This window comes from Danio aesculapii, chromosome 7 (genome assembly GCF_903798145.1).
Source record: "Danio aesculapii chromosome 7, fDanAes4.1, whole genome shotgun sequence".
Taxonomy (NCBI): Eukaryota; Metazoa; Chordata; class Actinopteri; order Cypriniformes; family Danionidae; genus Danio; species Danio aesculapii.
In genome coordinates this window covers 24,056,641-24,074,579 of record NC_079441.1, presented here as the reverse complement: position 1 = coordinate 24,074,579, position 17,939 = coordinate 24,056,641, and the positions used below count along the sequence as shown (strand labels likewise).

At 35.1% G+C, this 17,939-nt stretch overlaps 1 protein-coding gene across 4 annotated transcripts in view; it reads left to right on the top strand.

The window, feature by feature from the left end:
• dysf (dysferlin, limb girdle muscular dystrophy 2B (autosomal recessive)) overlaps positions 1 to 17,939 on the top strand; it is a 145,939-nt gene that overhangs the window by 11,122 nt on the left and 116,878 nt on the right. For 3 of the 4 annotated variants that reach the window (XM_056461356.1, XM_056461355.1, XM_056461358.1), the window contains exons 2-17: positions 1,533 to 1,588; positions 1,723 to 1,814; positions 3,453 to 3,558; positions 7,228 to 7,342; positions 9,494 to 9,711; positions 12,333 to 12,461; positions 12,540 to 12,602; positions 12,690 to 12,740; positions 12,969 to 12,999; positions 14,372 to 14,487; positions 14,579 to 14,705; positions 14,773 to 14,876; positions 16,233 to 16,301; positions 16,389 to 16,432; positions 16,534 to 16,616; positions 17,679 to 17,711. In XM_056461356.1, the coding sequence (XP_056317331.1) occupies positions 1,533 to 1,588; positions 1,723 to 1,814; positions 3,453 to 3,558; positions 7,228 to 7,342; positions 9,494 to 9,711; positions 12,333 to 12,461; positions 12,540 to 12,602; positions 12,690 to 12,740; positions 12,969 to 12,999; positions 14,372 to 14,487; positions 14,579 to 14,705; positions 14,773 to 14,876; positions 16,233 to 16,301; positions 16,389 to 16,432; positions 16,534 to 16,616; positions 17,679 to 17,711 (1,437 nt within the window). The remainder of the gene's footprint in view (positions 1 to 1,532; positions 1,589 to 1,722; positions 1,815 to 3,452; positions 3,559 to 7,227; positions 7,343 to 9,493; positions 9,712 to 12,332; positions 12,462 to 12,539; positions 12,603 to 12,689; positions 12,741 to 12,968; positions 13,000 to 14,371; positions 14,488 to 14,578; positions 14,706 to 14,772; positions 14,877 to 16,232; positions 16,302 to 16,388; positions 16,433 to 16,533; positions 16,617 to 17,678; positions 17,712 to 17,939) is intronic. The other variant, XM_056461357.1, reaches the window with a different exon arrangement.

Below are 17,939 nucleotides of genomic sequence, written 5' to 3'. Positions count from 1 at the left end.
TCAGAACACCTTGAAAACTGTGAGTCTGCTCATTAGATCAGTTATAAATTGTCCTTCACCAGTAGAGGCTCGATGTCAAGCCTAATCTGTGTCCCTGTGGAAATCTTTCATCTGTATTTGTTAGGTGGAAGTCAGTACCTATTGTCCATCTTCCTCTTACTGAAAACATTTTCATCATGGGTTTGTTGGAGGTCAGCCATTGCAGAATATTGCGTCAGATGGACTGTCCTCATATGCCCTGATTTGATTAGATGCACAAAACCTTATTAACATTAGTAGTAAAATGATAAAAAAATAAAATCTGATAAAAATGAATTGGGTAAATGTATTTATATGGGCTAAAAGGAGACATCCTATTATAGAGTCTGATTCAAATAAAATTTACGGCAGATATTGAATATACATAGATGCATATTAAATGCAAGTGTCTTTTGTTGAATAAAATATGTATTTATTGTAAATATGCATGCATTTCTGACAATTGTAATTTTTGGTTGCTGTTTGATCCTTAAATAAGCATTTCAGAATCAGAAAGAATCAGAATCAGAAAGAGCTTTATTGCCAGGTATGTTCACACATACGAGGAATTTGTTTTCGTGACAGAGGTTCTACAGTGCAACAGGATTACAGAGACAGGACAAAAAAACAGATAATAAATTTATTAAAAAAAAAATAGAAGTAGTGAGTGCAAATATACAGATTGACAAGTGTATGTACATGTTTATTACTAAATAAAGTATTTTACTAAATAAGTATTTTACTGTAATATGTCATCAAATTATTGTTAATGTAAACATGACTGAGACGATTGTTTTGGTAGATACACTATTGTTTTGCTTAATGACATGTTTGTCTTCTGTTATAAATGATAAAATGTTTGGGTTGAGTCCAGGGGTTCCCAAACTTTTCATCTTGCACCCCTCTAAATAACAATTCCAGTGACTTGCGACCCCCACTATCCTCTGAGGTGGTTATAAACATTCAAACATTGCACAAAATGGTGCACACACACCAATAAGAACTATAGAAACACGAGCATATTGACAACACAAAGTGCAGCAGTCTACCAACCATTTAATACCAAGTCATTATTTATTTGTTTAATTTTATATTAACTGGCTTTTTATATCTATGTTGTTTATTTATGTAACTATTAAATACTATTTTTATCTTCTGTAGGTTATGGATAAATTATGGTAATTCTAAAAGTTAATAACTTATATAAGATTTTCGGAAATGACCAAGCAACCCCCCTCATTGTTTCCCAACCTCGACTTTAGGAACCACTGCTATAGTCTAAATTGTGGAAAAAAAGCATATTCAAGTATGCAAAAAAGCCTGAGTTTAAAGCTTCATTACACATTTATGGTTTTAGTACCTGAAAAACAGTTAGCTTAATAAAAACTGGCATCTAAATTAGATCTACTTCTGGTGTCAGACATGCAATTGAACATTATTTTCTAAATGTCATATAAGTCAATTGAAATATACAAAAATGTCAACCATTTTCTTTTTTTTTTTTGATCTTGAAGGGACAAAAAAGAAGACTAAAGTCATCAAAAATAATGTCAATCCTGTCTGGAATGAGGTCAGTCGAATTGCTTCTTACATTTAACTTACAGCTGTCAATTAACCAGTTAAATTTGTTAACATAAATGATATTACAAATGTTTTTACCAAGTCATTATTTTCTATTTCATTATTGACTTTTCCATCTCCCAGGGCTTTGAGTGGGACCTGAAGGGTGTTCCTTTAGATTCGGGAGCAGAGCTTCATGTTGTCGTTAAGGACCATGAGAAAATGGGCAGGAATAGGTAAGGTCTCTCTTTCATTTACTCCCATTTTTCCTATTTTTACTGGTAATGAAATTGTAAGAATGCGGATCTCCAAAATCTAGGCAACATTTCTTCCTACTTGAAACAGTTGCTCAATAATTCAGTTGGGAGAGCTGTAGAATTTATGGAATGCGCTATTGTTTAAGTGACTAGTTGCGTTAGCGAAGAATGTGGTAAACAACCTTACCTTATCTGACCAGAACTGCTTCCTCAATAGGCTGGTGGTGTGTCTAATCTCTAATAAATTGTGGTAGTGAATGTTACCTTGGCTTGAGTTTTGAAAGTCATAAAATTCCATAGAATAGAACCATCCCATTCAATAGAACCATTAGTGCTGTATTCAATTGATAAAAACACAGTAATATTGGTAAACTTTTGTAATATATGCATTTAACTGTTTTCTATTTTAATATGTTTGAACATGTAATATCTTGTAATGGCAAGGTTGTATATTTAGCAGCCATTACTCCATTATTGAATAACTCACAATCTCTCAAAAAGTCCATAATGTTTGTTTATCTTTGTGAAAAATGTGGTACTTTTTCAGGATTATTAATTAACAGAAGAATAAAATAAATTTTTGTAATGTCACTTTTGAACAATTTAATGTTGAAGAAAAGTATAATTTATAATGGACATTATAATGCATTTTTAATGCATATTTAAATGTTAAATGATAGCATATATCTATAGCATACACTGGTTCACTGTATAATATTGGCTTTAAAACCTAGTAACAATGTCTTAATATGTCTAAATGTAGTGTAAATGTAATAGAATACATTACATACTCAGTAAGAGCTACATGGGGGTGCAGTGGGTAGCACAATCGCCTCACAGCAAGAAGGTCGCTGTTTCGAGCCTCGGCTGGGTCAGTTTGCATTTCTGTGTGGAGTTTGTGTGTTCGCGTGGGTTTCCTCTGGGTGCTCCGGTTTCCCCCACAGTCCAAACACATGTGCTGTAGATGAATTGAATTGTGTGTGTGTGTGTGTGAGATTGAGTGTGTATGGGTGTTTCCCAGTGACAGGTTGCAACTGGAAGGGCATCTGCTGCGTAAAACATACAGTATGTTGGATAAGTTGGCGGTTCATTCCGCTGTGGCGATCCCAGATTATTAAAGGGACTGAGCCGAAAAGAAAATGAATGAATAACCATTCTCAGTAAATGATTATAACCAATTTGAAATCCAGGCTATTGGTAAGTAGCTAGCTAACAATTGAGTAAAAACACAAATGCATAAGATGAAAAAGGGTTTAATAGCTTGAAACCCCTCAATATCGGCAGAAGTATTGCTCCTTTCAGAAATAAAGATATTCGAGAGGAGGGGAAAAAAGGAAGGAAAAGTCAATTGGATGGAGTGCAATGCCCACAGGAAGTGAGTCAGGGCGGTTTGTCATCTCTTCTCTTTCCTTTCAAACCTTATCTGAGCTACTGAAAGCAACATAAGAATGGCAGTTTTTAGAAAAGACGGCTAGACAGTGAAAAAAATTGCCCTAGAGGGTCAAAACTTAGTAATCTGTCACAACTGTTTAGCTTTATTTCTGGCCTCCGGATTGTTGATCCACCTCTTTAAATAGCATGCCAGTTGTTCAAATATGCCTTTGTGTATGTTTGCAGGTTTCTGGGGGAGTGTCGAGTTGCTCTTCGAGATGTGCTCAACTCTCCAAACCTGGCTGCTACTTTCACCGTGTCCCTGGTCGACACCAAGAGGAACAGCACAGGGGTGCGTTTCTCTGTTTTGTCTTTCTTTGTCACTGATTTTACATCAACCACCAGAGTGTCTGTCTGCAGATCCTTAAAGTCTTAAAAAGTCTTGAATTCCAATAAGGCCTTATATAGTTTTAAAATGTCTTTCTGAAACCATAAAGAAGATTTTGTTTCCAATTTGAAATCTACTTAAAATATTTTCATCTATTTGTCACCCAAAGCAAAATAGGTGGAACAAGGATTTCGCTCTATAATCACTTAGGACTGCTGCATCAACACGTACATTAGCAGACATGCACCAATTGATCAGACTGGGACTGAAATTTAATGATTTTGGCAGGACTTACGGCAGCAGCACAATATACAATAAAAAGTATTAAGGATGGTAATTATTTGTGTTGCATTCTTTTGGTTTCAAATTTCATTCTTTGTGGTATTAAAAAGGTGTTAAAACATCACAAATATAACTCTTAGAAACCTGTAGATACCCTGATGAAACCTGGCCCTTCATTTTTGGTACATTTTCACATTTCCATAGATCTTTATACAATACAGATTGTTTCAAGACACTGAACACAATTAGGCAAGCTGAAAGCAACACAAGCAGGGTACACAAACACGATAAGTTGTTGGAAAAAGATATTATACCTTGGTGGCAACCTAAAGACTTCAGATATAATGAGGTAGTGCACATATCACTCTGAATAGGAGAAAGTTCAGCATGCACTTATGGTGGAATAAGTGTGATGATCTAAATAAAGGAGCCATTTACAAATAGAATGAAACATCCAGGTTCTGTTAGTAAAAAAAGAACACTTTTTATGGTTTACTCTGGGTATATTTTCTCTCACTATAATTCACTTTTCATTGACTTTATATGTAAGTTACTCACGCAAAATACCTAATTCTGTGAGTAGATTACATTCAAAGTCAATGTAAACGCAAGAATTATTATTACTACATGACAAGTTTAAATTGAACTCAAGTGAAAAATTCATGTGACGGCAAAAAACATCCCCATAATAAATTAGAATGAGTAACGCGGTGCTCGTGTTTGGTGTGAACCCATTATTACGGGTTACATTGTGAACCTGTCTTTCGGATGAGACGTTAAACCGAGGTCCTGACTCTCTGTGGTCATTAAAAATGGCCAGGTGTCCTGGCCAAAAACCTTCCATCGGCCCTTACCATCATGGCCTCCCAATCATCCCCATCCACTGAATTTGCTCTGTCACTGTTACTCCACTCCACCTATATCTGGTGTGTGGTGAGCGCACTGGCGCCGTTGTCCTGTGGCTGCAAACGCATCATCCAAGTGGATGCTGCATACTGGTGGTAGTGAGGAGAGACTTCCCTCTTGATTGTGAAGCGCTTTGGGTGTATGGCCATACGCGATAAATGCGCTATATAATAACAAATTACATTACATTACATTTCATTAGAGGACAAAACTCTGAACTAAAGCTGTGGCAAAATTTTTAAAAAAATTGATTTTGGATAGATTCTGAGATTTCCAAAATGCATCGCTGTTCTCTCTTGAATCGATTTTTAGCTTGGTTTTTAACAGCAATTGATGCTCAGGGTTAGTTTTTAACTGTAAACTCAAAAGATCACGAGGAAGAGTATTTGTTAATTAGGCTCAGTCATATAATTTGGCTTTTATGTCAGGAGATTAATGTAACCACAGCACACTATGCCTTGTAATTCACTTAAACCTTTGGTGGTATTTGTAAGGAATTGGATGCAAGTAGAGTATGGCTGTGTAAAACTTACAGCACTTAAAAACTAAGCTCAGAATCCATACATGAGAGAATAGTGATGCATTTTAAAAATCTCAATTTTTTCACAGCTCTAAAGGTTTTAACTGTTAAAGTACAGTGTCTTTAGTTGTGGAAATCATAGTACATTGAATATGGTCTGTTAAATATTAGAACATAACAAACACCCGAGATGTAAATGCCATTCCACTTTGCACCACGACCTGGGTTGTGTATTATTCTTCTAAAAAATCAAAGACCCATTGTCAATTATTCCTTGCTTATAAAAAGATCATATTTTATAACAAAATTCATGCAATAAGCTTGTGCATCCAAAAGCTTGAAATACTTCATACAAAGGATGCATTCTCAGGTTTCTGGAACCAAAACAGCTTTAAAAAGTAATTAATGGTCGGCGCCAATAGCCTAGTGGTTAAGTGCACCTACATGTAGCACCATAGTACTCACGGAGACACGAGTTCAATTCCCAGTTAGAGGTCCATTGCCGACCCTTCCCCTCTCTCTGCTCCCAATACTTTCCTGTCGGCAATCTCTACTGCCCTTTTCAGAATAAAGGTGAAAAACCCCTAAAAAAATAATTATATAAAAAAGTAATTAATACAGTCTATCGATGAAGTCATTTTGTTACTGTAGCTGTTGTTAGTATGCACATGTGCATGGGCTGGTCCATTTTTAACCCTATTTAAGCATAAGTAACAACATTTTTGTTGCAGCTCATGTCTAATTTTGTTGCAAATTTATAATACATGATCTAAACTTAAGTATGACAAATAATCTTTTGAGTGGTTTTCAGAATTCCCTCATTCAAGTACAATGTTTTTGGATCTCTAAAACAGCTGCCCTGATTCATTACAAACACTGAGTGACTTCTCTTGAAAGGTCCCACCTTCATGTTCTCCACAGTCTATTTTTCTCTCTCTGTAAAAGAATCTTAATTTCACATCACCTTTTTCCCATATGTAATTTAAGAAAGGCATTTCAAAGAAATACTATATGGCTATTTCTTACACAACACAGTGCCACTTCCTGGAATTGTGTGTGGTTTTGTAGGTTGACGTTGGATGATGGAGAGTGAAAAGAAGGAGAGGGAAAGGTGGAGCTGGTTTTCTTAGCTCTTCTGCATCCGTGTACTCTTGAAATAGCTGAGTCCGGAAATAATTTTAGGAAAGTACATTATAAGGTATCACCCTGACACCGCTCTAATCTCACAAAACAACTTCATCATGCAACTTTGATTTTTCAACCCTCGTAAAACATATAAATCTTCATTTTGCACTTTGATAAGCATTTCAAAATAAATCAAGTGATTTTGTCATTTAACAAATGCCAAATGTTACAAAAAAATAAACAGAGAACAATGAAAGCAGCTTTATTTAGGGTGTATTAGTTGAAAGGTATTTTAAAAGCACTAATATTGTGTACAATTGCAATTTAAAATAATAAAATGATTAATTAATTATAGAAAATGTGTTAATCATTAATGTGTCAGTATTAGTTTAAGAAATATTTAAAAAATGCTGATTTGGTGCATTTCTTATTGTTATCGATACTGAAATCTGTTTTTTTTTTATTAAAAAATATATTTTATGTATCTTTTTTTCTTTTAAAATGTAAGGTTTCATCAATTTAATGTGCCTTTGCTGAACAGAAATATTGATTTCTTAAAAAAAAAAAAAGAAAACATTTAATATTTAAATGAAAAATAAATGTTTTAAGGAAGCCAAATCTAGCAACAGACTGATAAAACAAAAAGTACTTCATCCATATTAGGATTGCAACAGTGAAAAGATCAAGCAGGAATTTATTGCAGATTTTTTCATTGTTGTTGCATCATTGCAGATCTTGTGCTCTTCAGTCTTTCTGACTAATGTTCAAAAAAAATCTTCAATCTGTATTCTCTCTGCCAGGCCACAATAACCCTGCAGGTCTCCTACATCCCTCCTCCAGGGATGACGCCCATCTTTCAGCCTCCTCCACAGCCAGAAGCCCAGCACACACCGGTGGAGCTGGACACAGTCACAGGTCAGCTGTAGTATTGCTTCAAACATGCAGTACTGTAGTTTTTTCACACATTCATCAACTGTGTAGATTTAAAGGGGTCATGAATGGCATTTTTTTCTGTTTTATTTTTTACTGATCCCTGTGGTCCGCTTCTATTGTGATCAAGATTTTGACATAAAAATGGATATATAGATAGTTCATTGTTATGATTGGCTAAAATCTTTGCATATTTAAACATTTTAAATAATTATAAAGCTATTGGGACCGCTTTATATCATGACATATGTACACATCTATACATTGTAATATGGTTTCATATTGCTTGTTATAGTATTGACCCTCTGATTAAAGGTATCACACAATTAACACTCTCTACTCCAGCAGTTTAAAGGGATAGTTTTGCAAAAATGTAAACTTTTGCATGCATGTTGAACACTCTACATCCTTCATAGGCAGCCCGTGTAATGATTAAAGACACATAAACACTCAGTACATATCAACTGATCTGTAATAAAAACAGTTAGCCAATGTGTGCTAGTGTGACATTAATATCACATCCAGTATATTGTCTTTCTAAAAATCTTGCCATTGATCTTCTGTGGAGGTGGTGTTAAGCCACAGTGTTACATAATAAACGCACACATTCCACAGCCTGTCATGGTCACAGATTGGTATCAGTTTTAGCTATTTTAGGCTAACGAGAAAGTTTTGAGTTCCAAATTTGTCAAACAAGGATGCCTAAGTTTTAGTTTTCTCAGTTTATGACCCCTTTTAGAACTAAGAGGCCATTGAAACATCATGTGTTTTTCAATACCAATGCATTATTTTTACTCTGTATTTCTGTGTGTTTTTCACATGAGCGCAACTTTTTTTAAAGTATAATGTCAAGTTAAAAGAATTTAAACTATCACTGCTCATCCACGTCAGTTCCAAAGCAGTGGACCAATCAGAAGAGCTTAAAGGTGGGGCAAATATCATGATCATCTGTTTACAGATGCAAGTTGGCATGACAACTGTTTTGTTTGATGTTAACCTGACAGAGGCAAAGAAACATTCAGCGTGAATGGCTCCTAAGTGCTGCATTGGTGTGACATAGGGCTGCACGATTAAAAAATCACAATGTTGATTCGATGCCCCAAACGATCTTAATCCAGCATCTCTACAATTCAGCCAATTATATTTTTAAGTTTGGGAGAAGCATAAAGGAGGTCACACAAGTTTTCACATTGTTTTATATGTGTTGCTCAGCAACGTGGACACCTCCAAATTGTGTTGAAAGGGTCATTTCTGTATTAATGTAATGATGTATTCGCGGCCGCGAAATGACACATGAGCTAACTCACTGTTTGTTTACTACCGAGAGGACGCATGTACGTGAATGATGTCTATTTTAGTGAACAGAACCTACAAAGGCTGTGAATTACTGGTAATAAAGCTGTAAATAATGTTAAGTTTGTTGCACAAAGCGATCATATGAGAGCTGGCGGGAAGTTTGATTTGCGTGTATGTTTGCTTTTTCGCAAAGTGAAGGCAGCCATGACATGAACCGCACTCTGCAGTGAAAGTGAAACTGAAAGTGCGCACATAATTTAAATAATCATATCATATTTTACAGTTATGATTACAACAAGCATTTGCATATATATTTTTCTTTCATAGCGAACACAAAGTGTTGTGCATGAAAATAAATGTTTAACAGCATCAATATAACTACTGTAGCTTATACAATGTTAAGTATTAGAGGGACTCTGATAATGACAAATGCCTCATTTTACCAGTGAAAAAATGGTCTAATAATGTTGTCAATGACAGATTGCAAGCATATGTCATAAACACAATAACTCAACTTTAGATTTATGAATAGTTGTCTTCTGATGTCATCACTTTACTGTGCATTAGCAACCAGGACAAATTTAAAGTCTATTCAAGTCCACCATTCAAAGTCTAAACAAAATGTAACATTTTAACCAACAGTAGACCTACACATGTGCCTAATACTATTATTATTGTTTTTCCATATTCCTGGGGAATAACAAAAATAATAGCCTTCCCATATTAACCTTTATTTTAAATCTACAGAATCGTGATCTTGATTTTTAAGCAGAATCGAGCAGCCCTAGTATGACATCACATTTCTGCAATGCGATATATCTTACTTGTGTACATGTGCAGTTTTCTCATTGGACACTATGGGCGAGGATGACACTGAGAGCATGCTGATGATGGAGGTGGTGGAGGAGCCTGAACCTGTTCCAGGACCCCAGGGGCAGGACATCGGGGCCCCTACAGCACCACCCAAAAAGGCTCCACCGAACTTTAACCAGGGCCTAAAGAAAAAGAAACGCCACAGCAACAAATCCCCCCTGTCCGACAAAGCCCAGGACCTCCAGGTTTGATTTTATGTAGACGTACAAGTCTCAGAATGAATCCACAATTTGCTTTGTCATGAATATATTTCTGTAGTCGCCTGGAAATATTACTCTTTTTCATCAAATAACATTTTTTTGTGTCTGTGTGGCCCAACCAAATGCTAGCATGACTTATTTATAGATCTAAACATTGTAATATGGTTTCATATATGGCTCCCTGATTAAAGGTATCACATGATTATCTGTCTACTTTAGCAGTTTAAAGGGATAGTTCACACAAAAATGAAAATTCTCTAATCTCAATCTTAACCTGTTTAAATTTATTTCTTCTGTTGAACACAAAAGAAAATGTTTTGAACCAGCAGACAATAAGGAATCTTCACATGGACACTAATACCCCGATTTTAATATGATTTAGATAATACTCTGATTAAGAGTTGACCATGTAAACACTGATGTTTGATTACCTTAATCCGACTAAAGTAATAATTGAACTAAACAGAAATTAAATTAAGACATGTGGAGTATATTCCTATTTTAGTCGCATTATTGAAGTACAGTACAGACATGTAAACACCTTAAACTATCACCCTTTTGTAGTACTTTTGGCTACATGTTGCGTCTGGAGGCACACACGTTTGATGACAAACAAATGAGAGTGGCTTAATTTTTGGTGCCAGAATTCTGGAAGAGATGGACATTATGAAGTACCTCTGAGTTTGTTTAATGAAGTTAGTAAATTAAATGTCAGAGGTGGCCTGTTGCTTGAGAATATGTATCCGCTGTTGTCTGTTTGCGTGCACAGTGTGAGAAATGAAGTGCAATTGAACTTGTTGCAAAATGTCAAATGAAATGCCAAAAATCGAACAATGGTTCCATGATGAACACAGAGTTTTTGTGTGAAACACCGAAGGAAGCTAGCATCAAATTGTGACGTAATGACGTTAATCTAACTATGATACGACATGTAAAATGGAATCATGAAAGGAACGGTCATAAAGCAACTCATGTAAACATTGATTCATTCATTTTCTTTTCGGCTTAGTCCCTTTATTAATCTGGGGTCACCACAGCGGAATGAACCGTCAACTTATCCAGCACATGTTTTTACGCAGCGGATGCCCTTCCAGCCACAACCCATCCGCGGTAAACGTCCACACACACTCACCCACACTCATACACTATGGAAAATTTAGCCTGAAACCCACGTGAATGCAGGGAGAATATGCAAACTCCACTCAGAAACGCCAACTGACCCAGCCGAGGCTTGAACCAGCGACCTTCTTGCTGTGAGGCGACAGCACTACCTACTGCGCCATTGCGTCTCCCTTCATGTAAACACCTTAATCATGTTATTGTCTAATTTAGCACAAGGCAATATAATTAGATTACTGATTTCTAAGTGAATGTCATTGACTTCAATAGGTTTTTTTTCATTCCTAGTATGTCAATGGCTGTTAGGATCCAATATTTCTCAGAATGTCTTGCTTTGTGTTCAACAGAAGAAAGAAATGTAAAAAAAGTTTAGAAACACTTGAATTGAGTAAATAGATTTTTCAGTGTACTGTCCTCATTGTTTTTACTTGTCAAACTTAGTTCTTACCTGTAGGATTCAAACAAGCCTGAATGACAGATATTTTGAGCATGTGTGTTTAATAAGGGTTAGAGCTAAACTGGAGAGCTGCGTCCCTCCAGGAGCTGAGTTTGACACCCCTAATACTTCTGATTTGAAAACAGTGCCATCTTGTGGTAATAGGAAGTGCTGCACAATGTCAAGAGTTTATTTTGGCATTGAACTTGTTTATTTTCTCTAGGCAAGACAATCTATTGAGTGTGTTAATAAAACAAAGGTGTACGTGTTGAATTGTAGTGTAGAGCCAAGAATAACCCAGAGGTTAAGCTGAAGTGTTTTGGCTAGAGCACATATAAAGCACATTCATTCATTCATTCATTGTATGTTTGCATATTTGTGTGTATTTTTAAAAAATTATTATTATTATTATTATTATTATTGTTATTATTACTACTACTTCTTCTACGTCTAGTAATAATACTATTTAATCTAGTGTAGTTTGGATGAATTGTTTTTATGTATGTATTTTATTTTTATTAATATTTGTTGTTATATTTTCTTAATATAATGTGTTTTCTGCATCTATTCAGTTTTATTGCGAAGCAGAAAAATAAATAAACTTTGAATTCAGTCTATAGTTAGACATAATAAAAACCTATAGAAAGAATTCAAAGTAAACTAATGCTAAATTAGGCAGATCTCAGCATTTTGTTTTATTATTAACATTAGTATAAAACCAATTAACAGCCAGTAATTATAACTTCAAAGTAATATAATAATATAATATAAATAAAATGATATAATTTTATAAAATGATATAAAAAAGTTAGTGCTTAATTTTAAGTATATTGTAATTACTTTTGTATCAGAAACAATTTTAATATGTGCCGGATTTCCATTTAATGTAAAAATCAGTTGGGAACCATTGATTTAGACATTTTAGCATATGCAATCATCCAAAGATGAGTTTAAAGATGTTTAATAATGACATTGTTAGAGAATGCAGTTCTAAGTGGCTTTGATTGCAGAAGTCTAAGCATGAATTAACAGTACTGTATGCTTGTTTTAGGTCCGGCTGCGTATCATTGAGGGAAGGCAGCTTCCTGGTGTCAACATCAAACCAGTCGTCAAGGTCACAGTTGGAGGACAGACAAAGAGAACCCGCATTAAAAAGGGCAATAATCCATTTTTTGATGAGGTAGCTTTTCTTCTGACTTGTGGAAAAAATGTTCATTAATACTTGTAAAAAAGCTCAATAATTGTGTTTTACTTCCAGAGCTTTTTTCTAAACTTCTTTGAGAAACCTTCAGATCTTTTTGATGAGCCAATATTTATAACCGTAAGTTATAGTATTATTCCTATTAATGCTTTTTATTGTTATTATTAAACACAAACCTGCAGTTACATTGTCTGTGTGCTTTCCTAGGTGTTTGATTCCAAATCACTACGGAAAGACTCTGTCATCGGAGAATTCAAGGTAGATTTGCTTTTATTTTTTTGTTATTTTTCTTCTTTCCTCTATTCTTTTATTTTCGTAATCGCTGTCTTCATTTGGTGGTTTCGTCTCATTTCCAGGACTTCTTTATTTTTATTTTTTTTACTGGCCACATTTTTTCGTCTGATCTCAGTTTCAGCACACATGTGTCTGTTATTTCAGGCTTTGCTCATAATACTGCTGATTTTGTGTCTTTGTTTTGTCTTTCAGCTGGATGTTGGCATGGTTTATAATGAACACCGTAAGTTTAAAGTCCATTATGACCACATAGTATGGCAAGCCAGTTTTACTTTTATTCTATAAAACCTTACTATATATATCTATGGTACTAGAACCTATTTTCAATATTACCATGTTTTCCATTGAAAAATATTATTTGGATGCTAGTGTTTATTCTTCTTTAGTTACTAGTACGTTATAAAATGCTAATACTTGTTCATTAGATATTAGTATTTATTTAATTGTTTATTTATTTGTTTATTTATTTAATAATATTTGTAATTAGATAGTGGTATTTATTTATTATTTACTTTATTATTTAATTCATTAATTAATTTTCTTTTCGGCTTAGTTCCTTTATAAATCCGGGGTCCCTATAGCGAAATGAATCGACATCTTATCCAGCATATGTTTTTTTGCATCACTGCAAAATCCATCACTGGGAAACACCCATACATTCTCATTCACACACATACACTACAGACAATTTAGCTTACCCAATTCACCTATAGCGCATGTCTTTGGACTGTGGGAAAAACCGGAGCACCCAAAGAAAACCCATGCGCACACGGAGAGAACATACAAACTCCACACAGAAAAGCCAACTGACCCAGCCGAGGCTCGAACCAGCGACCTTCTTGCTGTGAGACAAAAGTGCTAACCACTTATTGTAAACGTATTACTTATTACTGTATTACTTATTGTAAAAATCAGCGGCATGGTGGTTCATTGGTTAGCACTGTCACCTCACAGCAAGAAGGTTGCTGGTTCGAGTCTCGGCTGGTCCAGTTGGCCTTTCTGTGTGGAGTTTGCGTGTTCTCACTGCGTTCATGTGGATTTTCCCCTCACGCCAAAGACATTCACTATACATTATATAAGCACCGTAAGTGAATTGAATAAACTAAATTGGCCATAGTGTATGAGTGTGTGTGTGAATGTGAGAGTGTATTGGTGTTTCCCAGTACTGGGTTACGGCTGGAAGGGCCTTCGCTGCGTAAACCATATGCCGGATTAGTTGTTGGTTCATTTCGCTGTGGCGACCCCTGATAAATTAGGGACTAAGCCGAAGGAAAATGAATGAATGAATGACTTGTACCATGTATTAGTATCTAAAAATAGTTAATAGTAACATGGCATTACATACAGTACTAGAACAATTTGTAGGTTACATGTGAAATGGCTTGCCATACACATGTTCATAATGTGATGTAAAGAACTCTTTCAAAAGCACCATTTTGATTGTGTCTCAGAACAAACAAGCATCTGGATCTGGACACTGTTTTGAGTCCAACATGTCTGTTTTGAGGATTCAATCGCGTTTGTTGCCTTAAAAACTGAAGCTGAAAGCCCCCCAGTGTTTTTATATTCAGCGCTGTCTTTTCTATTCTGAACAGGACATGCTATTCTCAGAAAATGGTTGTTGCTGGCAGACCCTGATGATCTTTCTGCAGGGGCCAGAGGTTATTTGAAGGTCAGCATGTTTGTGCTGGCCGCAGGAGATGAACCTCCAGTAAGTGATAAGGAGATATAATTCAGATTGTTAATGAACTGAGACTTCACTGAACTGCAAAGCGATCTTTACAATGCAATCTGTGTTTAAGATGGATAAGAAAGAGGGTGTGGAGGAAAAGGAGGACATAGAGGCAAATCTGTTGAGACCAGCTGGTCTTACCCTGAGAGGAGCCACATTCACTCTGAGAGTCTACAGAGCCGAAGACCTTCCTCAGAGTGAGTGTCAAACACCACTGTTTATGTTTCTGCTTGCATCTGTTAATCTCCTCTTCTCTTTGAATAGTGGATGATGCTCTTATGGACGATGTCAAACATTTCCTTGGTTTTGACACTAATCGAAAGAACCTGGTGGATCCATTGGTGGAGGTCAACTTTGCAGGAAAAACGGTAGTTTTGTCTTTGTGACTATAGCTTTATTGTGAGGTATTAACCATACAGTATAAAGCCCAATTCACATACTAAAGGCCCTGACACATCGAGCTGATTTCGTTAAAGAAATTTCCACTGATTCATATTTTACCAAATGGTTTCAAGTGTACTTTTCATATAAAGTTCAAGGCAAATTTATTAGCCCTCCTCTGAATTTAATTATGTACAAAATATTTCCCAAGTGCTGTTTACCCACATTTTTAAATATAAGTTTTAATAAATTACTTGTAATAACCGATTTGTTTGTGCCACAATAACAGTACATATTATTTTATTAGTTATTGTGCAAGATTCAGCTTAAAATGCAATTTAAAGGCTTGACACTGAAAAAAAGTTTCATTGGATTTACCAAAAATGTTTAAGGTAAGCGGTTGCAAACAATTGATATGTGCTGAATTTAAGCAAACAAATTAAGCTGAACATTACTAATGAAATTTGTTTGTTTAAATTCACCCCATATAAATAGTTTGCAACCACTTACCTTACGAAATTGAATGAATCAAATGAAGGTTTCCTAGGTAAGTTAGTTAATTATAATTGGATAACAGTGGTTTGTTCTTTATCACACAAATCTTTAGGCTAATAATATCAGCAGGGGACATTGTAAATGTGCAAAGACCTTAGCTTATGCCAGAAAACATAGATATGCTTATGTTTCTTTAAAAAAAGTATGTAAAATCCCAGCACAGTCACAGTTTTAGTTTGTTTATATTAATGAGTCTTCTTTACTTCTAGATTTTGTTTTTAAAATAGCCATTGGGTTATGGCAAAAAATATATTATATTTTGCAAAAAAAAGTGCAGCATTTAAGAAAACAATGTAAAGGCTCTTCACCTTAAAGTTGTTTCAAATAATTTTGTCAAAAAATTGTGACTAAATCGTGGATCGTGAGATTAGTATCTGAAATGTATCGAATCAAATGAATCGTTACATCCCTAAAATCCAATGAAGGTTTCCTAGGTAAGTTAGTTAAGTCATTGTCATAGTCATTGGACAACGGTAGTTGTGTTCTTTATTACACAAATCTTTAGGCTAATAATATTGACCCTGAAAATTATTTTCAAAAATGTAAAAACTGCTTAAATTCAAGCCAAACTAAACGACTTTCTTCAGAAGAAAAGCAAATACTGAAAACTTGTGAAAATTTCCTTGCTCTGTTAAACATAACTTGGGGTAATAATGTTGCCTTTAACTGTTTTTTATATATTATTTCAAACCGTTTTAATATCTTCTGTCGTTTTATATGTCAAATTTCACAGAGTTAAAAGATTGCTTGATGCATAGTGTTCTAATGTATGTTTATTATATCTTTAGATCAGTAGTAAGATTCTGGAGAAATGTGCTAACCCTCAGTGGAACCAGTGCCTCACTCTGCCCATCAGGGTAAAGAACATACTGTACACTCACACAACAGAACAACTTAACAAGTCCTTCATCACATTTACTGACAGTCTGTTTATCTTGCTCCAGTTTCCATCCATGTGTGAAAGGATGAGAATACGTATTTTAGATTGGTGAGATACAATTGTTTCTGTGTTTTTGACACTAATATGGACTGCCTTATTTCTGATCTAAGAGTATTAATTTGAATACCTTCCCATTGTCATTCTCTTAGGGATCGTGCTAGTCATAATGATGTCATTGGCACTGCACACTTATGTATGTCTAAAATCTCAGCCCCAGGAGGAGATATTGAAGGTACGCTGTCTTTTGAAATGCACAAAAAACATGCAGTTAGTTCTTAATACAGCTGTTGTTTAGTAGTAGTTGCAAATATACAGGACACACGTGAATCTCCTGATTTACACATATTGTTTCAGTGCTTCTCAATCTGTTTGACTCTAAGGCCACAGTTTACAACATTAGATACTCTCCCAGTTCCCATAAAGTAGTTTTCAAGATTTATTTTTCTTTCATTAAATAAATTATATGGTTGAGAACCACCGAACTATAATTTTTTAAAGATGATGAGTGTTAACCATACCATACTAAAAGCATCAAACATAACAGTTGATCAGTGGTACTGTAGAGACTGTCAGTTTGTTAGTGAAAACTTTTATTGGTCTTTTTCAAGCTAATTTCTCAACTTTTTTTACACTTAATTCATTCAATTTAATACTGTAATTCATTTGTGGTCACTGCCTAATTAGCTAGTATAGGTAAAAGTACACTGAAAGCATCAAAAGAAAACACTGTTCACCTTTAAGTGCATCTTCCATGCTGAATAACATCACAATTCACTAATGTTCTTGTGTGGATGTGAGAAAGCATACTTGTTGTTTGCTTGCTGATTTGGAGTCTTCATTTTGTCATCATAAGAGTTAGGTGTGGATTGAAACCTGAGAATGAAATTAACACTGCATTTTGGAGAATGTTTTCTAACCATTAGCGTCCATGATATTGCCAAGGTGGTTGGACAGGTCAATTTTTTATTGTGGTTTTGGTTGATAAAAATGTAGCGGTACATTTGGGAGAAATAACAATACAATAAAATATAGTAATGTAATTGTAGTATATTTCAGTGTTGTTGAAATTGCTTTGAGAATGTTGGCAGCTTGTTGTTGCTTCCACCATAGTTTGTGAGCTGTTTGTTGTGCAATTCTTACAATGTCTGGTAGAGGTTTTTCAGCACAGCTGTAATGACCGGTGTTGAGATTAATACGTGCATGTCACGTGCATGAGTCAGGATGTATAGCATCAGCTGTCATTCACTTCTTTTATACTTATTGTTTCAAAATGTTTATTTCTCTACGCATTCAGATGAGTTTCCTGCCAGGACCCTCCACGGCACTAGTATGTGTGTGTCTCTGATCTCAAATCTGTGTGCAGTAGAGTAGATGATCAGTAGATTTGTCCTTACGTTGGGTTGCAGAGCTTGAAGTATATAAGTTGCCTATACGTTTATTCAACTGGTCTTTAAATAAGGATTTTCTGAATATTTTTTTCACTGATCTTGATCACTGATATATATCAGCAACCATGTGGTCATTTGTTTTAATGTATAATTTTCAGTCTGCTTTC